The 23,554-nt window shown below is 43.3% G+C and overlaps 1 protein-coding gene across 1 annotated transcript in view; it reads right to left on the bottom strand.

The window, feature by feature from the left end:
• The window catches only part of LOC140466606 (protein monoglycylase TTLL8-like), a 72,781-nt gene that overhangs the window by 33,545 nt on the left and 15,682 nt on the right, over nt 1–23,554 (bottom strand). The window contains exon 7 of the mRNA XM_072562055.1: nt 938–1,052. Within this exon, the coding sequence (XP_072418156.1) occupies nt 938–1,052 (115 nt within the window). The remainder of the gene's footprint in view (nt 1–937; nt 1,053–23,554) is intronic.

Below are 23,554 nucleotides of genomic sequence, written 5' to 3' on the forward strand. Positions count from 1 at the left end.
TGTATATCTCCAGGACTCTCTGACTCTAAGTGGAAAGGAAGGTCATAGTCATATTCAAAAGCAATCCAGATGGAGGGATGTGGTGGTGATGGGTTGGGGAGTACAGTTGAAGTCAAGGTTATAATAATGTGCAAAGATTTACCATAGTATGTCACAAGTGGATATGCAATCAAAAGGAATATTAATTTTCAACAAATCTCCAAATGAAAGCTTTTTATAAGTAGTCTATCATTGGGCAAATGCAAGTCTATTGTGTGTTCTTGCTTGGACTGTAGACTGAACAAAAACCACCATACTGAAAATTTGAAAGAAATTTTGTCGAGATTTTTGGCCTCCTTATAAAGTCATATTTTTTATTTCTCATGTAGATCACACCACCTGCCACAGTGTGCCTCTCTCTCTAACAAGTGTTCATAAAGTTCCACCAGTGGAGTGAATACATAATAGCCAAGCAAAATTCTGCACTGACTCTGACCACGCATTACTTTGGTGGAGTCAGTTTTGGAGGGATGTTTCAGCATTTACTTTAGAATGATTTTCAAGTTTGCCAAACTGAATTTGCTCAGTTCTTTAGGCGCCCATTAACAGAGTCTCTCAGAGGGAAATGAAACAGCAGCAACTGTGGCAAAAGTACACTGAATTGTTGACCAATTGGATAACACACTGAGAGCAAGTAGAAAACTCAAAGGCCTAAATCTATGAACATTTCCTTCAATGAAGTGCATTTGCAGTGTTCCTTCAGAGAAGTAAGAGGAAAAATTCTGTGATGAAATTTAGCACACCAGATTTCATAAGGTGTGAGAGAAGCAAGATGAAAGCTGACTCCCAGGCATGTTGTGATATTTCTTTCTATCACCTCTAGATGCAATAATTTCTAATTCAGCCGATGATAGTTTTTTCTTATATTGTTCTAAATGGATGGGAATCTCATACTCACTGCAGAGAGTACGTTCATCTTCCATTTCAGAAAATAGATAGCACCGCGGAAAGAAAGTGTCTGCGCTCTCATCCAAATGGGAAGGCAACTTTCTCAGATTCATGCAAAGTCTGGCCTTCAGTGAAATAATACACAAAAAAAATCTTTGATCGCATAAACATCTGTTTAGCTGATGATATTTAAATTAAACATTCATAATCAACAGAGTGATTCCAAATGGATATAACATTCTTTAAATTACATTTTTATAAGTTTTAATCAATGTACTCATTATTGTCATTGATGCAAGTGCACTTGTGAATTTGCAGAAAGCAAATGAAGTAAATTACTAGGTAATCTGTTTTGTTGTTGTTGTTTAAGGATTAGATTTTGGCCACTGTTTTATTCATGTCTGGTTTATCATCCCATTACTAGAGGTTTGTGGACTTAAATAGTCCTTTTTGGTAGTGAACTTTTACATCAAAACTACAAAAATCAGAATATATATGATTATTATGATAAATGAATGAAATTATAGTCAGTTCAAGACTCAATGCTACAATGTCTAAAAATCTTTTGTGTTAATTAAGGAACAACATAAAAGTAACATTTTGTAAACTAATGGTCAATTAAGCAGCTCAAGACTTTTTTCATACTTAACTACAAATAATTCCATAATAATTCAACCTTTATAGACAATCCACGAGAAGGCTGCTGTTTAGTTCAAATCACTGAGGGGAAGAAAAGACCAAAGATGTGAAGCAAAAAGACATGAGGCAGCTAGGCCTTCTACATTACTAAAAGGTAATTTGTAAGTTGGATGAAATCACTTTCTTCTTCCAGTTACACTGCTTGGTCAGTCCAATATTACTTATTGACAAGAACAAAGGAGGAACATTTGACATGTTTATATGCCACTCCACTCTGTAACCAATTTCCTATTCAACATCAATAAGCTAAAATAACAGATAAAGAATTCAAAAGAAAAATGATCCCTTACCCCCAAATGTAATTGTTGGACTTTAATGACTCATTTTCTCCAGGAGATACTTTCTCATTGCATTTATATTGCCTCTGATGAAGTAAACGTTTGAAATGGGGCAGGCAAAATATCCAGAACCAATACAAACTTCCTGTGGGACCTTGTCATTTTTCAAGAGTGTATAATTGTAAAATAATCTAATGCTAATAGCACCTTTCTTAAGAATACATGAATTGACTATTTTCTTCTATTATTCCATGGATTATGAAGTGTTGATAGCAAGGACAACATTTGTTGCTCATTCCAGTTTTGCTTTTGAACCTGTGTGGCTTGCTATCCCATTTCAGAAGGCAGTTTATAGTCACTTAATGTGTGGGCCTGAAGCCACATCTGGACCAGACCAATAGACCGCTTTTTCTTAACAGGACATTTGTAAATCAAATGTGTTTCTATACCAACCAATCATTGATGTCATGTTGACCATGGATGAGATTAATTTTACATTTCAGATTTAATTACCAAATTTAAATTTCAGCAGCCACCTGGGAGGGATTTCAGCATGTGCTTCCAAAACAAAGCTGGGCACCTGAATGACTAGTCCAGTGCTATTAGAACGATGCCACCATCTCCATCTGTTGATTGATTGACTGTGAGAAACCAAAGTCCATCAAGTTGTGCCAGTTCGACATTCAAGGAGTGAAGGACTTTGTGAATCACAAAAACAGCTGTTGTTTCTGTGAAGCTCTTAAGGGTCACGGGAGTGTAATTGATAACCTCTTTCACTCAAGGAACCAAGCAGTAGGACTGAACACAGCTGACACTGCTGCCTAGCTGTCTTCCTCGATGGAAACATGGATGATGCACTTTCCTCAACAAAATAGGGCATCAGTCACCTCCTTTATGTGCCAATGTACGATAGCCTGTAAGAAGTCACCTGCCTACAGCAGAAGCCACCACTAGAGGTAGGAATTAGGTTGTGCAGTGATCTTAAGAGATACTGGCATGGGGTTCTCCCAAATCCATGTGGCAGCAGGTCTTGATGGACAATCTGACATTACTCAGTTAATACTGCCAGAATAGAATCAGTCATCTATGGCATCATCTCTTCGACATCTCTGGAGATAATTTGTTCTTGTCCTCAGGATGTGTTGACAGGATTATGTCCTTCTTAAAAAAAGATCTACACTGGATGACTGCATCCAGCCCTGCCTCCTGTTCTAGTGATACCTGCTGTTGCCATTGCAATCTCTGCTGTTAATAGGCAAGAGCTCTTCATCATCTCATCTTTTGCTGCTCACAAGGATGCAGGAATATTGAGTAAATGAGACCCATGGCTGCAATGTGTTAAAGAGGGTAGACATAGTAATGAAAGCATGCTTGCCCGGGGTTCTCATCCAGAGAAATAATGATCAGAGAGTCTGATGGTGGTTTTTTTCACACCCAGAACAACACATCAAATGTCCTTCTCTCATTTCAGTTGAGGTTCCAGTTGGAGACGTGACATTTTTGTATGTCACTCTAACATTTCCTGCTGCTGCAGCTTATGCCCTCTCTTCATCCTCATTCCTGCACCCATTATCGTAGACCCACATCATATAGCCTTTTGTCTTTCCTCAGTGACACTTGAACCTCTTTCCACTCACTACGTTTGACTTGCCACAAGTTCCATTGACATTCCATCTATCTCCCCTGTGCCTACAGCCACATCTATTCAAATGTCTACTCTAACAATGACAATTATCATCCTCAGTTGTATCAGATGCCCTTGCCGCCCATGTTATGAGAAGTATGAATACCCAAAGCTGGATCCCCTCACTGGTGAACCTAACTCCCACCCACCCTCCCAATGACTGTTCCATCTACCATGCAGTGCCCTCAATGTGAACCAAACAGCCCTTACATTGACAGCACCAGACTCACTGATTAGGTCCCTCATTCATCTTACCATCTCTGCCTGGAAATAATCACCCCACACACAACCACCACACCTGGGACTTCCCTCCTCCTGCCAGCACCTGAACACACTCCTCTGTCCTCTGTCCCTTCTCTCATTTGCCTACTCTGAACTAAAAGCAAAACTTGCCACACATTCTGCCCCCCAACCCCGCCTCTTGTGCCGCAGAGTTCAATACAGACAACTGCCCACCTTAGAAAATACTGCACAAATTTGAGTGGTGAACTGGGTTGCATGAGATTCTGATGTGTCATTGCTATTTGCTTGGAGGTAGAACCTAATTAAATAAAAGATTTTACACTAATGAAAATTCATGGTTGCAAATGTATTAGAAGATTTCATCTATCACAGAATGGTGTGAGGCTAAACTGGCAACAACACTCTGTTGACATAATTCCTGCCTTTGGGAAATTCATCCAGCAATTCTTGATAATCAACACTTAGCTTGTATATTCTGACACTACATCTCACCTTCACATATGAATTAAATAGGCCAACCTCATAACCCACCTGCCATAGTTCTGCATGCTTCCATGCCATTCAACTATAGCAGGTCAATTATCAAAATACTCCATCACTGCTTGCAGAAGGCCACTCACACCAGGTAGTGAGGCAGTTGGTAAAGTCACCAGAGCTCTCTCATTAGAAAGAGAGAGAAAGACAACGGTGGATTTAACCTGAGAGTCACCACGCGAGGGCAGAGGTTGAGAAGAAGTGTCCTTCATAGTAAGCTCTATCGATGCAGGAATTGAACTCATGCTGTTGATATCATGCTGCATTGTAAGCCTGCCATCCAGCCAACTGAGTAACTGACCCCCAGTACTTGGGTAAGATGACACACTGAAGAACCACAATCCATATCCTGCATGTTCCCCAGGTCATGGGTACCAATGCAATAGATCGAGTGGAGGAAAAGCAATTTTAACCATATGTTGTACAGAAGCAAATACCCTATAGACCTTTATGCCTTCTGTGTCTCACCCATAACAGGCATTTTTGAAACTCCAGAAGTTTGCATCAATGAATAGTCCTTAATACAAAGAGGAGCAACCTTGGTTTCTCATTTGCAAATAAAAAATCTTGTTTGGATACTGTACAGGTCTTACTCCTCAAAATGTTTGTTTTAAAACATCAACATTGCCTTGACTGCAAACAATTTTCTCCCATCAGGATTAATATTACCTGTCGTGACTCTGATGTATAATAATGCATAATTAAGGACAAGGAACATGTGATGATGAGCATCATGGTGGCTCAGTGGTTAGCACTGCTGCCTTACAATGCTAGGGAAAGAGTTTGATTCCATCCTCAGGTGACTGTCTGTGTGGAGTTTGCATGTTCTCCCATGTCTGCGTGGATTTCCTCTGGGTTCTCTGATTTCCTCCCACGGTCCAAACATGTGCAGGTTAGGCAGATTGGCCATGCTAAATTGTCCAATGCATCCAGGGATATGTAAGCTAGGTAGATGAGCCATGGGAAATGTGGGGTTCCAGGGATAAGGTAGGGAGCTGGCCGCACTAGGGACACGACATGCAATGATGTGTGTACAACATTCATACTGAGGATTATGATAAAGTGAATATGGACAATAACTGAAATGATGCTAAAACAAAAGTGGACATCTTATTTGTAGAAATAGCTCCTGAAAATAAAATATGTTAAGACAAAACATCAGTACAGCAACGTAAAGTGGGGACCTCGTGCAGTGTGTTTAATGTCTGCTAGAAACCAAAGTGAAAGCAGGTTACAGCAGAGGTCAAGGCCACATGCCCACAGCAATCCAATAGTATACCTGTGTAAATGTAACACTCCAAACAGAAAGAATGCACCAAAGAATACTGAACATGAAATGTGAATATGCGGTGTAAATATAATCTGTCATGGCAAGTGAGGTGCTCTTGCACTGTATTGAAGGAAAATAATCTGCATTGTACTTTATAGAATGTTAAGTTTGAAAAATTATGTAATGTATCTTTACAAATGTTATGAACAAAGTACATTTTTCAAAAAACATGAATGGCTTTGATTTGTTTTCCCTTGAAAAGAGGCTGAGGGGCAGCCTATTAGATGTCAATAAAATTATGAAATTTGATTGTGTAGATAAAAAGTGGGTATTTCCACTTTTGAAGAAGCTCAAGGCATCAATGTAAGATACTTGCTGATTAAACTAATAGGAATTTCTGAAAAAATGTCTTTACCCAGAATGTGCTGAGAACGTGGAACTCATTACCACAGGGAGTAGGAGATGTGAATGGTATAGGCATTTTATGGAGAAGCGAGATAATCATTTGAGGGAGAAGGAAATTAAGTGTTAAGCTAATATAGCTAGTTGAGGAAAGCTTGAATAAACAATAAAGGCTGATATGGACTGCTGAGCCAATTCGCCTGTTTCTGGGACTTTTACATCAGACCTTCCCATAGATTTTGAGAGTTTTGTACTGCAGCGCCCTCTACAGAGGAGCAGGGAACTGTGTGATCAAGATAAAGTGACAGCTTGAGACCAAATGTGTATTTGCTCACTCAAGCCCCGTCAATAACCAGGCAACAGCTGCTGGGCTACTCTTGTTGTTTGGGTTCTGGGTGTAGTAATGTGAGATTTACATTCTAGTGAATGAAAAGAAACAGATTTTTGTGCATATAACTATATCAGAGGATGATAAAGATAGGACATCTTATCTAGGTGCTGCAGACCAAGGCTCTAATTCCATGTGATCTGACAACACGATGACATGACTCCTTTGATACATTTTCACTATAGTCAGAGTAAAGGTATAATTCCCCCATACTCTGCACTGAAGACAGGTGAGACTAAGAAGGGAGAGTCTTTCTGCTGCTGTTTGTTCCCTCAATATGCCCTGTTAAAAACCACCCTGAGTTCTGCGCAGGTGAGCCTCAGAGTGAGGGTGGTTGATTTCCTGGTCACTGTCCACTACACCTGGGATCCCTATGGTCAGGATCTGAGCTGCTTCTCAACTTATCTGCATTGAGGTTCCAAACATTACTTAAAGGCTATAGTTGAATATTAAGCATAATAAATGCAATGGAGTTGAAAAAGCCTATTAATGGAAATGAGCCATAGTATATCAAACATAGTATATCATAGTATGTGTGTTATATCATTAACCCAAGCACTGCAACTCTAACATGTGGGAAATATGCCCTCTGCAGTGTGTGACAGGTCAAATACAGTCATCTCCTTAACAGATGGGCAAATGGGCTGAGGAGTGGCAGATGGAGTTTAATTTAGATAACTGTGAGGTGCTGCATTTTGGGAAAGCAAATCTTAGCAGGATTATACACTTAATGGTAAGGTCCTAGGGAGGGTTGCTGAACCAAGAGACCTTGGAGTGCCGGTTCATAGCTCCTTGAAAGTAGAGCCACAGATAGATAGGATAGCGAAGAAGGTGTTTGGAATGCTTTCCTTTATTGGTCAGAGTACTGAGTATTGACATTGGGAAGTCATGTTGCGGCTGTACAGGACATTGGCAAGGCCACTTTTGGAAAGATGTTGGGAAACTTGAAAGGGTTCAGAAAAGATTTACAAGGATGTTGCCAGGGTCGGAGGATCTGATTTGTAGGGATAGGCTAAATAGGCTGGGGGTGTTTTCCCTGGAGCATTGAACACTGAGGGGTGACCTCATAGAGGTTTATAAAATCATGAAGGGCATGGATAGCATAAATAGACAAAGTCTTTTCCCTAGGGTGGGAGTGTCCAGAACTAGAGGGCATAGGTTTAGGGTGAGAGGGGAAAAATATAAAAGAGACCTAAAGGGCAACATTTTCACACAGAGGGTGGTGTGTGTATGGAATGAGCTGCCAGAGGAAGTGGTGGAGGCTGGTACAATTGCAACATTTAAAAGGTATCTGATTGGGTATATGAATAGGAAGGGTTTGGAGGAATATGGGCCAAGTGCGGCAAATGAGACTAGATTAGGTTGGGCTATCTGGTCAGCATGGATGAGTTGGACCGAAGGGTCTGTTTCCGGGCTGTACATCTCTATGACTCTAAATTCACCTCGAAACATCCTTTCATCACATATTAGAAAGATAATGGTGTTTCTTACTAATCAGAGCAATCAATTCCATAAATTACTCCAATAGACCCAGACACAAGGTGAGAAATATTGCAGCAGTGAAGAACACTGAAAACCATCAGTCCAAAGTCACCCACTCGTGCCAAGCAACTGCACTTACCACATGTCATGCATTACTGTTTCTGATTAACTGGAAATCAAGTTCCGTATCAGTTAGTGATAGCTGCAGCAAGAAAAGGTGTCCCATCTATTGTGTTATGTAATATAGAGAGTAAGCAGCAATATTCTCCCAATTCCCTAGATTTGATTCTCATCTGCTTAGACTGCTCTAAATGAGTATCTTTAACCCTCCTCCAACTCTGGGTAAACATTGCTGCCCAGTGAATGTTTCAGATTGAATAGTGATTTCTGCAAAGCAGACTTTCAGAAAGACCAGAAATATCAAAACCTGCCCACTTCTGCATGCGACTGAGCAAGCAATGAGAACCGCTTTGGGATATGTAGGAGAATAGCTCCAGTCGCATTTTAAATATCGGACATAGTCGAAAGACCTCTCGCCCCATTCACTTACTCCATTGCACTAAAATTGGGTGGCAGCCAAGAAAACAATAATAGGTGTGGTGTTATTACTATGGAAGTATCACAAAGTTCTCTTCCTGGTGCATAATTTTTTTTTGATATTTCATAATTGATCCACCTTTCTTTTTACAGGAGATGAGTTGGCAGAACAGTATCCTTAACCCAGTGCCTCTGCTCAGATTCTTCACTTACATTAGGCTACATCTTACTGCAGCAGTGCACCATGCCAAAGGGATATCTAAAAAGAGACAGTGCAAGATAGCAGACGATGACATATCCCTCCCAGATCGTCTCAACATCTTCTATGCTCGCTTTAAGCAGAATTTCGGTGGAGAGATAACACCTATTCTGTTAAGTCCTGATGAACCTATCCCAACAGTCACAGCATCAGAGGTCAGATCAGTTTTCCTTCGTGTGAATCCAAGGAAAGCGATGGGACCAGACAGAGTACCAAGCCGTGCACTCAGACCATGTGCAGATCAACTGGCAGAAATCATCACAAACATCTCAACCTCTCCCTGCAGCAGGCCACTGTCTCTGCCTGTTTCAAGAGGGCCAACATCATCCCTGTGCCTAAGAAGGCTCATGCAGCCTGTCCCAATGACTACCACCCAGCAACCCTAACTTCGGTGGTCGTGAAGTGTTTTGAAAGGCTGGTCATGGCATTAATCAACTCTAGCCTCCCCACTACTCTTCACCCTCTCCAATTTGCCTATCAGACCAACAGATTCACGTCAGATGCCATATCACTTGCCCTTCATTCCTCCTTAGAACATCCTGACACGAAGAACAGCTACATAAGAATCCTACTCATTGACTACAGTTCAGCCTTCAATACTATTATCCCTCGAGACTGATTACTAAACTTAGTGATCTTGGACTATGCCTGACTCTCTGCAACTGGATCCTCAGTTTTCTGGCCCACAGGCCACAATCAATGAAGATTGGGGACAATAGTTCATCCTCACTAACACTCAACACTGGAGCCCCTCAGAGGTGCGTACTCAGCCTCCGAATGTACTCACTGTATGCCCATGACTGCGTTGCCAAATATCAGACTAATGCCATTTACAAATTCGCTGATGACACCACCATAGTCGGTCGAATCTCAGATGGCAACGAAGCAGACTACAGACAGGAGGTGGAAAAACTAGAAAAATGGTGCACTGAGAACAACCTAGCTCTCAATGCCAGCAAAACCAAGGAACTCATAATTGACTTTCGGCGGGATGTTACTCATGCCTCCCCCCCTACACATTAACAGCACAGAGGTGGAATGAGTGGAGTGTCAAGCTCCTGGGAGAGGTCATCCACAAGAAGCTTTCTTGGACTCTTCATGTGGACCCATTGGTTACAAAGGCACAACAACGTATCTTCTTCCTCAGGCAGCTGAGGAAATTTGGCATGACAGCGAGTACCCTTGCCAACTTTTATAGTTGCGCCATCGAGAGCATTCTATGTGGATGTAGTACTACCTGGTATGGAAACTGTACCATTCAAGATCAGAGGCGGTTACAGAGAGTGGTAAACTCGGCCCAGACAATCACAAAGGCCAACCTCCCATCTATAGAACCCATCTACTATGCCCGCTGTCAAGGAAAGGCCGCCAACATTCTCAAAGATCCATCCCACCCTGTTTTTTCTACAACGTCTACCATTAAGGTACAGAAGCCTGAACACACACACATACACACCAGCCAGCCAGCTTTGAAACAATTTCTACCCTACTGTTATTAGAAGTACTGAATGGACTCACAAACTGTTAACATTCGCCTGTACCTGTGTTTTTGTTTTACCGTTATTTACCTATGATTTACTTATCTATGCTACTTAACTCTGTGATCTGCCTGTAGTACTTGCAAGACAAAACTTTCCCCTCTGCCTCCTTACACGTGACAATAACTTCAATTCAGTTCAATTAAGTCCAATCACACTTCTGGTTGGTTTCATCATCAATACCAAGAAATGCTCAGGACTACCACATCCTGTTTTCTGTACTGCTGAATCCTAACTTTGAAAAGAATGAAGAGTAAACATCTGCATAATCTTTCTCTGTAGAAGCCATCCAAATTCTGTGGTTTTGTCTCATGTCCTAGTTACCTACTTCCTAAACTAGCGGAATAAACTGCTCTTGAAGAAACTAATCGAAATGCAGTAGCAACATTCATATCAAAATAGTCAGAACACTGAGAAATTGAAGAATGTGGGCTCCCCAATTTACAAATCAGAATTTACCATGTTAAAACTGATCCAGCAGTAGTGCGACCTATCAAGTTAGATAGTTAGGTAGTTAGATTCTTTTCGTAATCCTAAAAATTACATGAAGAAAGTAATGCCAATCCAGCCTTTACCACCAACTGAGCAGCATTTTGACAACTCCATCTTTATGAATAGCTCTCCCACAAAACATGGTTGCATATGCACCTTGCTTTTAAAGGGTGTATCATGCGCTATGCTTCTACAATGGCACAACTCTGTCTGGTAGTTTGTTGTGTGTGTATACACACACACACACTCTCTCTCTCTCTCTCTCTCTGTCCACCTAATTCTCCTGTCTCTATTCCCCTCCACTCAGACTTTTAAGCTCTTAACTCCTCCTTCCCTCTTCACTATTCTCCACTCTTATTTGCCTTGCCCTGTAAATACTAGTTAAAGTGTTGAAACACCATATCTCCAAGATTCCTTACAAACATCTTTCAGAATAACAGAATATTTAGAACAATAGTATCCCATTTATACTTTGTAACAAAACTTACATTTACATAGTACTCCTTACATGTAGAAAGAAGCCTCTCTAAACATAATAAATATGCATTAAGATGTACCCGGTGGTACACCTTATGTGCATACTGCAGATTTAGGATAGTTTGTTTAGCTTTAAGTGATGTCTCTAGCATTATTAGATTGTTTTACAGGATATGATTGATGGTTTACAACTAAGAAAGAAAGATAAACTGAAAAAAATGTTTCATTTGACTTTCTTGATGAAGATTTTAGTTGGTAGCCAAGTGTGAAAAATATTGTCAGATACAAGCTCCACCCCTCTATTGACAAAAATGGAGACTTGTATCAGAAAAGCAGGTTAATTCCCATAAATGTTACCATGACAAATCGAGGAGCTGATTTTGAATAAAAGGCAATGGGTAAAAGATAAAAGGCATGTGCAAGGTGGGCATGTAGTTATTCCTGCCTTTTTTAAAAAAGTTAAAAGTCACAAAACACCAGGCTATAGTCCAACAGGTTTATATGGAAGCACTAGCTTTCGGAACACTGCTCCTTCATCAGAATCTTATTTAAAGAAATGGCATATCACAACTTCAGATTTTACCTTTCAAATTACTTCAAGAAAAACAAGGTCAAATGAAAGCTAAAGACTGAAAGTGGTGAGAATGCCAAAACTGTCTCTTTGAAAGAAATGTTACATTACTATAGCTACAGAATGCCTTATTCCAAAGAATTAATACTTTTAACTTCTGGTTTCCATGAGAAAGGCTTTACGTACAAAATTTGCTCATATGCAAATAAGATCAAGCAAATGTTGAAACAGCTAAAAGGAGCTTTGTCAGGATGAGTGTAAGCTTTATCCACATCACTTATTTTGAAAGTGCAGTGGGGTGTGAAGACTTTTTCCAAATGTTCCAGTAGTTCATTTACCCAGTCAAAAGTATAATCACAACAACCAATCTTTATATGAAGTGCATTAGTGCACTTCTGATGTGATTTACATACATCTGAGTGCTGTCAACACTGGTTAAACCTAGGTATATGATTTTCAGACCAACTCAATCGCCCACACAATCAACGAGGTTTTTATTTAGCTGTGGGTATAGGATCAGAGGGGATATGCCTGAGGGGGATTTTGCCCACCTGCTCCCATCTGTGGGCAGTTTTTAAACAGACCAAATCAAAGATGATGGCAAGTGTTACTAACTGCAGATGGTGGACAGCCAACCAGACTACCAATATGGCTAATATGGATTACTGTCAAAAGCAAGAAGAGGAAACCTCACAAGGCCCCCAAAGCCATCCAGCAAAGAGGGAAGTGACACCGACACGACGAGGATACGGCAGTTCTTCCGACGGTGAGGACGGGTGCAAGGAGGGTCGTCACCAGAGGAAGAGACAGAGCGCCACAGGGATAAAGGAGGGCAGCACTGCCCAAACAGGGAAAGACGATCCCTCTGAGGGGATGGGTAAAGGCCTCCCACCACCCGGTGAGAACCAAGAGGTACCCACCGGCCCACAGCTCCAGGTAACTGGGAGCAGCGGTCCTGTGACAGCCCCGCTGTCAGACAGAGAACTGGACTGTGCAGACTCTGAGCCCAACCCGAAAACACCAGAGCAGGGAAATGGCCCCAACGTGGAGCAGGACAGCTACCTCAGCCCTGGGTTTGCCATCACCACGGGGATGCACACAGCTACCCCAGAGAGGCAAGAGCAGCAGCAAATGGACACTGGTAACCTCGTAAACTGTTAAAATGGGGATAAGAATTGCCAGCATCAACGTGCGTAGCATCAAATTGGCTATGTGATGTGTATCTACGATGGCCTTCCTGGCCAATGTTAAATCCGACGTCCTGTTTCTGCAGGAGTGTGGGATACCGCACCTCAGCAGCTACAGGAGATGGTCAAGCTTTGTGGACCCATGGGCCGTCAGTTTGGTCGGGGGGCATCGATAGCCGCGCCTCCAGCCTGGGTATCCTGTTGCGAGGAGGCAACTTCACCATCTCCGAGGTTAAGGAGGTGGTGGGCAGGTGCCTCCTCGTCACCAACGTCATGTACAGGAATGCTCCCCTGAGACTGATTAATGTGTACGCCCCAGTGGGTAAGAGTGAACGGTTGGCCGTCCTGCAGCAGCTTCCATTGTTGCTGGCTACTTCCAGGCCGGTTATTCTGGCCGGAGACTTCAACTGTATCATTGATGCAGATGGATGATCCGGCGGGGGGGACAGTAAACTGGACGCCACGTCCAGAGTCCTGATGGACACGGTAAAAGATGTCAAGCTGCACAACGTCTTCAGCATCCCTGCAGATGGAGCGCAGCATAGATACACCTGGTCACTGGCAGACGGGTCTATCCGCTCAAGGATAGATTACCTATTTGTATCTCAAACGGTCTCGGTCAGATCCACTGATGTCAAGCCGGTGTTCTTCTCTGACCACTGCCTCCTGCTGGTTGACTGTCACCTACAGGACGAGCAGGGCTGGTAAGGGAATGTGGAAGCTGAACACAAAGCTGTTGACCCCGGGAAACATTGAGGAGCTCAGGAGGGACTACGCAGGTTGGAGAACCATGAAGCCCCTCTTTGAGTCCCCAGCGGCCTGGTGGGAAACAGTAAAAGGGAACATCAAGAGGTTCTTCATCCTCAAAGGTGTTCAGGAGGCCAGAGAGAGGCAGGGAAAACTGTCCCAGCTCCAGGAAAGTATGCAGAACCTGCTCCTGCTGTAGGCGATGGGGGTCAATGTCACGGAGGACCTCAAGGAGGTGAAGGGCCAGCAAGCCTCGCTCTTTGCCTCGGAGGCCTCCAAGATAATCTTCCGATCCAGGGTCCGCTCGGTGGAGCAGGACGAGACGTGATTAGATTACATTACAGTGTGGAAACAGGCCCTTCGGCCCAACAAGTCCACACCGACCCGCCAAAGCGCAACCCACCCATACCCCTATATTTACCCCTTACCTAACACTACGGGCAATTTAGCATGGCCAATTCACCTAACCTGCACCCCTTTGGACGGTGGGAGGAAACCGGAGCACCAATGCAGACACGGGGAGAATGTGCAAACTCCACACAGTCAGTCGCCTGAGGTGGGAATTGAACCCGGGTCTCAGGCGCTGTGTGGCAGCAGTGCTAACCACAGTGCCACCATGCTCTTGTTTCTTCTTCCAGAAGGTGCACAAAGAGAGCTCTGTGCTCAGCAGCCTGAAGGAAGAAGATGGCTTGATAACGTCATCTCAGGCTGACATCATGAGGATCAGCAAATCCTTCTATGCCAGTCTGTATGACGCGAAGCCGACCGACAGCGCAGCCTCCCAGTCGTTCCTGTCCTCTATCATGGAGGGCTTAGACGACAGAACACGGGAGAGGCTGGACCAGCCGCTATCTCTGGACGAGCTGACCAAGGCTCTAGAGTCCTTCGAAAAGAATAAAACTCCCGGAAGTGACGGCTTACCGGTCGAGCTCTATTCTGCTCTGTGGGACTTGATTGGCCAGGACCTGCTGGAGGTGTATGTCAGTATGCTTCGGGCAGGTACCATGAGTGAATCCATGAGGAAAGGCATCATCACCCTCATCTACAAGCAGAAGAGGGAGAGGAAGGAACTCAAAAATTGGAGACCAATCTCACTGTTGAATGCAGATTACAAAATTCTGTCAAAGGTCATCGCCAACTGGGTCAGGTCTGCTCTGGGGTCGGTGATTCTCCCTGACCAAACCTGTGCTGTACCGGGCAGGAAGATCGCTGAGAGTCTCGCACTCCTCAGGTTTGCGATCGCCTACGTGCAGGACAGAGGGTTGGACACCTGCCTGATCAGCCTGGACCAGGAGAAAGCCTTTGACAGGATATCACACAGGTATATGAGAGATGTTCTCTCCAAAATGGGCTTTGGGGAGGGAATCTGCAATTGGATCAGTGCAGTCTCAATCAATGGGTGGGAATCAGATAGCTTCTCAGTCAGATCTGGAGTCAGGTAGGGCTGCCCTCTCTCTCCTGCCTTGTTTGTGTGCTGCATAGAGCCATTTGCTGAGTCCATCAGGAAGGATGCGAGCCTGAGAGGGGTGACTATTCCTGGCAGCGGGGGCCGACAGGTTAAGGCCTCCCTGTACATGGATGATGTCGCCGTTTTCTGCTCGGATCCGTTGTCCGTGCGCAGACTCATGTGCATATGTGACCAGTTTGAACGGGCCTCGGGGGCCAAGGTAAACCGAGGCAAGAGCAAGGCCATGCTCTTCTGGAACTGGGCCAACCAATCCTCGATCCCCTTCACCGTCAGGACAGACCACCTGAAGGTGCTGGGTATTTGGTTTGGGGGGCCTGGGGCGTGCGCCAAGTCTTGGGAGGAGCATATCAGCAAAGTGAGGCAGAAACTAGGCAGATGGAAGCTACGGTTGCTCTCCATCGCGGGAAAAACCTGGTCATCAGGTGTGAGGCACTGTCATTGCTGTTATACGTGACACAGGTCTGGCCTATTCCCAGAACCTATGCCGGTGCAGTCACCCGGGCCATCTTCCAGTTTATATGGAGGTCAAAGATGGATCGGGTCCGAAGGGACTCGCTGTACAAAGATCTGGGCAACGGGGGAAAAAATACACCCAATGCCAGCCTCACCCTGATGGCCACCTTTGTTGTGTGGCTGCATCAAGCTGTGCGTGGATCCCCGGTACGCAAACACCAAGTGTCACTATGTACTGAGGTTCTACCTGTCCCCAGTGTTGCGAAGGATGGGCCTGGCCTCGCTGCCGCGGAACGCTCCGAGTAGTTGGACCGTTCCGTGTCACTTGTCCTTCGTGGAGAAGTTTATGAAGAAAAACACCTTTGACCACAAGTCCATCAGGAAGTGGTCAGCACGTAGTGTCCTCGAGACCCTTCAGGAAAAGGAGAGGGTGGATCCTATCGAGCAGTTCCCTGAGCAGACTGTCAAAGCCATTTGGCAGAATGCCTCATCGCCAGAACTTTCCAACAAGCTCCAAGACGTGGCTTGGCTGGTGGTGAGAAGGGCTCTGCCTGTGAGATCCTTTATGCACGCCTGGACTCTCTGCCATACCGCACGCTGCCCTCGAAGCGGCTGTGGGGTGGACAAGACTGTCACACACCTTCTTCTGGAATGTGCCTGCGCAGAAGAAGTCTGGAGAGGAATGCAGTGGTGCTTATCGAGGTTCGTCCCGAGCAGCGCCGTGACGCAGGACTCAGTGCTCTACGGCCTGTTCCCCGGGATGCACACCGAGACGAACATCAACTGTACCTGGAGGATCATCAACTCGGTGAAGGACGCTCTCTGGGTGGTCCGAAACCTGTTGATCTTCCATCTGAAGGAGTTGACCCCGACTGAGTGTTGCAGACTGGCACATTCCAAGGTCCAGGACTACGTGTTGAGGGACGCGCTGAAGCTTGGGGCAGCTGCCCCCAAGGCGCAGTGGGGAAAGACCACCGTGTAACGTCTGCCTGCCTAATGAAGAACAGGGGGCCCACCCAGTCATTTGGGCTCTGCTGACGCCTCAGCTAAAAATGTAATCGTACAGACCTGTAAATAGAAGTGATTACTCTGTTTCGGTATGCAAAGAAATGGAATGTTTACATATGTATGGCATGTCCAGTTGTATAGATCATCAAAGTATTTATGAATAAAGTATATTTTTGAAATAAAAAAATATGGCTAATATGGATGTCCTATAATTGCAATTTGCATTCAGTATGCAGGGCGTCTTATTGAGACTCAGAGGTGGCCTCTTGACAGAAGACCATATGGAGCCAGTATTCCATACTGCAAGGAAAATTTCTACCCCCTACATCGGGCATTACCTTTGGATCAGAGCTACAAAAACTGGCTGGTCAGTGAAAGAGCTATGCCTCCACTTTATCTCTCCACCCCGGAGGCTCCCTGCCTCCATTCCTGATGAAGGGCTTTTGCCTGAAACGTCAATTTTCCTGTTCCTCGGATGCTGCCTGACCTGCTATAATTTTCCAGCACCACTCTGATCTAAACTCTGGTTGCCAGCATCTGCAGTCACTTTTGCCCCCACGATGAGAGCCTGGCAACTGTGGTCTCTTTAGAATTATGAATCTGCAAATGTTCTTCAGAAGCTGCCTCTATTGTGAGGTGCCTTCTCTTGCTCCTACCCCTATCATCAGATCCCACTTTTCAGGGTATAACTGATCATCATTCAGAACTGGAAAGCTTCCTAGAGGCAATACAGCCTCTGGGGTCTTGTACCGGCCTTAATTGGATGGAACTCCCATATGTCGCCACTTGAGGTCACCTCCTCCAGAGTCACTTCTTGGGTCACATCACTAATATCTCCAGTTCAACCCTGATCAGAACCCTGCAATGAAAATCCAACCCATGTCCCTTGTTACAATAGATTGTGTGTCTGTATTTAACTCTGAAACTCACATTATGACCACTAATTCAAGTCATCCATATTTCCCTGTTATAGTAAGACAAAGTCTCATAGTTACTGTAGCATATAAATACATATAAAGCCAGTGACATATCAGAAATTACATGCAGCTGACAGTCAACAAGAGAGGACAGGCATTGGCTCCATTATAAAAGAAATTGATATAAAATCTTGACAAAGCTTATAGCAGTATAATTGTGGCAACCTGCTTGACAGGTTTGGCCAGGAATCCTGGGGATTAGTAGAACTCAGAAACACATGATGGCTCAATATTATGTGAGGATAATTGGATGAGAACTTAACACTGCTGCAGAGACATTGGCATTTTAGTGTTTAAAAATAACCGAGAGTATGATTGATTTTACTTCTTTAAAATCATGCAGCGAATGAGACTACTGTGTACATGTGACTGTGTATTACTAAATAACTGTCTTCCTGAATTAAAATGTTTGAAAGCAATGAAAACGTGCCTTTAGATTAAATCCAAGCAAACAGATTAGATTCTGCCTCCTCCAGCTAATTATGAATGCATTATTAAAACATGTCCCCATTCCTTTGCCTTCATTCTCTCTTGCCACCAAGCCAAAGGACCAATGAAGAGTGCAGGAGTGATTACCAGGAACAGCATCGTGTAAAACTCAAAATGAGGTATCAACCTTGAGAACTCACAGCACGGATTACTTAAATGCCAAACAGTGGAAGCAGTATGTTATCGAGAGGCCAAGTTAATCCAGACCTAAGTCCTGCAGTCTTGCCACATTCAATTATGAATATTGGTGACAATTAAATGACTCACTAGAGGAGAAATATAAATATCTCCCTGTCAATGATGGGAGAGCCCAGTACACCAGTGCAAAAGACAAGGCTGAAATGTTTGCAACAATCTTCAGTCAGAAGTGCCAAGTGGATGATCTATCTTGGCCCTCCACCTGAAGTCCCCAGGAAGGGTGAAAGAACTTTGGAGCACTTACATAAATAGCAACTTCTACATCAATAATACATTTCAAATCAGGGATAAGGTAGAAGAGCAACAGAAGCTAAATGCAGTTACGTCACAGATGAGCAAAGATCTCATTATGTGGCAGAACAGCTCAACAGACTAAATGGCTTATTTCTGTCCCTGTAATTGTAAGGGGGCTCTCTAGATTCCAGCATTGAGCCAAGTCAAATCATTCCATGTGATAACAAGAAATGGTTAAGTATACTGGATACTGCAAAGATCATAATCCGTGACAATTTTCCAGCAATTGTATTGAAGAATGGCGTTCCAGAGTTAGCTGTAACACTAGCCAGGCTGTTACATATACATCACAAGCATCTAGGAGAAAGTGAAGACTGCAGATGCTGGAGACCAAAGCTGAAAAATGTGTTGCTGGAAAAGCGCAGTAGGTCAGGCAGCATCAAAGGAGCAGGAGAATCGATATTTCGAGCATAAGCCTAAAGAAGGGCTTATGCCCGAAACATCGATTCTCCTGCTCTTTGGATGCTGCCTGACTTGCTGCACTTTTCCAGCAACACATTTTTCAGATCACAAGCATCTAGCCAGCAAGGTGGAAAATTGCCTGGGTATGACCTGTCCATACAAAAGTTGGGCAGATCTAACTTTGCTAGTTGCTGGCCCATTAATCTACTTTATATCATCAGGAAAATGATGCCTACTCACTCAACAGTAATCTGCTTACTGATGTTCACTTTGGGATCTGCCAGGCCCACTCATCTTCTGACTTCACTACAACTATGTTCAAACATGGAAAAAATACATCTGAACTCGAGGGAAAGTAAGGGTGACTCCCCTTGACATCAAGGAAGTATGGGACTTAGTTGCTGTGTCAAGAAGCCCAAGCAAAATTGGAGCCAATGGGAATTGGTGAATGCTTTCCACTGGTTGGAGTCATCAATGAGGCCAAAGAAGGTGGTTGTATTTGCTGGGAGTCATACAAATGTATGAGTTAAAAGTTGGAGTCGGCCAATAAACCCCACAAACCTGCTTTGTCATATAATAAGACCATGGCTGATTTGATTGCAAATTCAACTCCACATTTGCATCTACCATTGATTATAATCCACCATTTTGCTTAGATGAATATATCAAACTCTAGATTTAAAATACTCAAAGAATTCCATCTCCACTGCCTTTTGAAGACTTACAATCCTCAAATCAGTCATCTCAGACAGGGGACATCTCTGCAGGAACTCCTTAAGGTAGTGTCCTAGGCCCAAATACCTTTGATTGCTTCATCACTGACCTTCTCTGTACCAAAAGGTTAGAATATGGATGTTTGCTGATGACTTCAATGTTCAGAACCATTTGCAAATCCTCAGATACTGAAGCAGTCTGTTTCCATATGCAACAAGATTTGGACAACATTCAAGCTTAAACTGATAAGTATTAACTATCAAAATTCACATCACATAAGTGAACGGGAGTTATCATCTCCAACAAGACAGAATCCAACCATCACCCCTTGACATTTGTTGGCAGTGTGATCACAGATTCTCCCAATATCAAAACCGTGGGGATTTCCAATGACCAGAAACTGAACTGGAACAGCCATATAAATATTTTAGCTACAAAAGTAAGTCAGAGTCAGGGGATTTTGTGACAATTACCATAAAGTCCTGTTGTCTGATTAGGGCACAATTATACCATTTGTACATACCCCTGTCATTTCCAAATGACATTTGCACATTGTGTTCCTTGCACCACCTAACTGTGGTGTTTGTATAATTCGCAGCCATTCTGAAAAGTCTGCTCAATATTAACTTTATTTCAATTTTTTTTTACAGATGCTGCTAAGCCTGCTGTTTTACTCCAGCACTTTCTGTTTTTGTTATTAAATTTGTTTAGCCTTGCCCCATGGTAAATAACATCTCATCCAAGACTTCAAAGGGAAATTAAAGGTGGGTGGGATGTGGGGTTTGTCAATCCAATTCCATCAATTTACTGCTGTGTAGCTTAGGTTGAAACATTGAGTTACAGGCCAGCTGTGACATTTTGAAACAGGATATTGCACAGGCAGTCAAGTTTGTTAAAGAGGAAGATATAAAGCTTTCAGTAAGGCAAAGAGAGTGGAAATATTACAGAATAGTTCAAGGCCATTTTCTTTAAATAAAAAGAGGGTGCGGAGGAGATTTACAAAAATATTATCAGGATGATGGAGTTCGGATATGTAAGGAGATAGAATAAACTGGGATTATTCTCCATCAAAGTTTTGAAGTATTTTAATCAAATAAGGAAATTGACCCATGTGCCAATGGAATCAGTAACCAGTGGACAGAGATTGAAAGTAATTCTCAAAATATAAGAACAAACATCTTGCATTTGTATAGCAATGTTTAGATAATAAATTATACCAGTGTATTTTACAATTGCCATCAGACATAATTTACTACTGATCCACAATAGAAAATATGGGGTTTTGAAGAGGTAAGTTTTAAAGAACTTTTTACAGGAGCAATATTGATTGGAGAGGCAGAAAATTTTAGGGAGGGAATTCCAGAGTTAATTTCTTGGTTACTCAAAGCACAGCTGCCAGTGGAGGATTGACTAAAGTCAGGAAATGATCAAGAGTCCAAAATTGGCAGAGCATAGAGATTTTGGGAGCTATTTACAAGAAGTTATAAAAATATATAGAACCAGATGGGAGATTAGGTGAATATTTTTAAGCACAAGATAGAGTTAGTTGATATGATCTGGAATGCATTACCTGAAAGGGGAGTGGAGACAGACTCAACAGTAATGTTCAAAGGTAGATCAAACATAGGATTGAGATTGAAAAAAAAACATTTGTAGAGGTGTGGCAAAAATGTGGGGGAGTGAGATTTATTTGATATTCAAATCAAAGCACTGGCACAGGTGTGATGAGCCGAATGGCCTTTTTGAGTAGGAGATGAGGGAGATACTAATCTTGCATCAACGTTTACTCCGGAAAAGGACATGGAAGATATAGAATGTAGGGAAATAGATGGTGATATCTCGAAAACTGTCCATATTACAGAGGAGGAAGTGCTTGATGTCTTGAAATTCATAAAAGTGGAAAAATCCCAAGGACCTGATCAGGTGTACCCAAGACCTTTGTGGGCGGCACGGTGGCACAGTGGTTAGCACTGCTGCCTCACAGCGCCAGAGACCCGGGTTCAATTCCCGACTCAGGTGACTGACTGTGTGGAGTTTGCACATTCTCCCCGTGTCTGCGTGGGTTTCCTCCGGGTGCTCCGGTTTCCTCCCACAGTCTAAAGATGTGTAGGTCAGGTGAATTGGCCATGCTAAATTGCCCGTAGTGTTAGGTAAAGGGGTAAATGTAGGGGAATGGGTGGGTTGCAGGTCGGTGTGGACCTTGTTGGCCCGAAGGGCCTGTTTCCACACTGTAAGTAATCTAATCTAAAAAAAACTCTGTGGGAAGTTAGAGAAGTGATTGCTGGGCCTCTTGCTGAGATATTTGTATTATTGATATCACAGGTGAGGTGCCAGAAGACTGGAGGTTGGCTGACATGGTGCCACTATTTGGAAAAGTGGTAAGGACAAGCCAGGGAACTATAGACCAGTGAGACTGACATCAGTGGTGGGCAAGTTGTTGGAGGGAATCCTGAGGTACAGGGATAGGCCAGGGATAGTCAACATGGCTTTGTGCGTGGGAAATCATGTCTCACAAACTTGATTGAGTTTTTTGCAGAAGTAGTAAAGAGGATTGATGAGGGAAGAGCAGTAGATGTGATCTATATGGACTTCCTGAAGGCGTTTGATAAGATTCCCCATGGGAGACTGGTTAGCAAGGTTAAATCTCATGGAATACAGGGAGAACTAGCCATTTGGATACAGAACTTGCTCATAGGTAGAAGACAGAGGGTGGTGGTGGAGGGTTGTTTTTCAGACTGGAGGCCTGTGACCAGTGGAGTGCCACAAGGATCAGTGCTGGGTCCACTACTTTTTGTCATTTATATAAATGATTTAGACGTGAGCATTAGAAGCATAGTTAGTAAGTTTGCTGATGACACCGAAATTGGAGGTGTAGTGGACAGTGAAGAAGATTACCTCAGATTACAATGGGACCTTGATCAGATGAGCCAATGGCCAAGTGGCAGTTAGAGTTTAATTTAGATAAATGTGAGGTGCTGCATTTTGGGAAAGCAAATTTTAGCAAAACATATACACTTAATGGTAATGTCCTCAGGAGTGTTGCTGAACAAAGAGACCTTGGAATGCAGGTTTATGGTCCCTTGAAAGTAGAGTTGCAGGTAGGTAGGATAGTGAAGAAGGTGTTTGGTATGCTTTCCTTTATTGGGTCAGAGCATTAGGCCACTGTTGGAATATTGCGTGCAATTCTGGTCTCCTTCCTATCAGAAAGATGTTGTGAAACTTGAAAGGGTTCAGAAAAGATTTACAAGGATGTTGCCAGGGTTAGAGGATTTGAGCTACAGGGAGAGGCTGAACAGGCTCAGGCTCCCTGGAGCGTCAAAGGCTGAGGACTGACTTTATAGAGGTTTATAAAATCATGATGGACATGGATGGGATAAATAGACAAGGTCTTTTTCTTAGGATGGGGGGAGTCCAGAACTGAAGGGCATAGGTTTAGGGTGAAACAGGAAAGAGTAAAAGAGACCTAAAGGGCAAATTTTTCATGGAGAGGATGGTGCCTGTATGGAATGGGCTGCCAGAGGAAGTGGTGGAGGCTGGTACAATTGCAACATTTAAAAGGCATCTGGATGGGTATATGAATAGGAAGGGTTTTGAGGGATATGGCCCAGGTGCTGGCAGGTGGGACTAGATTAGATTGGGACATCTGGTTGGCATGGACGGGTTGGACCAAAGGGTCTGTTTCCGTGCTATACATGTCTATGACTCTAGTCAAAAGGAGATACTGTTTTATAGAATTAGTTTTAGTTAAGTGTAACATTAAGGTCATTGTATTGGATGCTGGATAACTTATGTCATTTAACACAAGAACCTAGGAATGGGAGTAGGCCATTCAGCAG

This window comes from Chiloscyllium punctatum, chromosome 44, assembly GCF_047496795.1.
Source record: "Chiloscyllium punctatum isolate Juve2018m chromosome 44, sChiPun1.3, whole genome shotgun sequence".
Classification (NCBI taxonomy): Eukaryota; Metazoa; Chordata; class Chondrichthyes; order Orectolobiformes; family Hemiscylliidae; genus Chiloscyllium; species Chiloscyllium punctatum.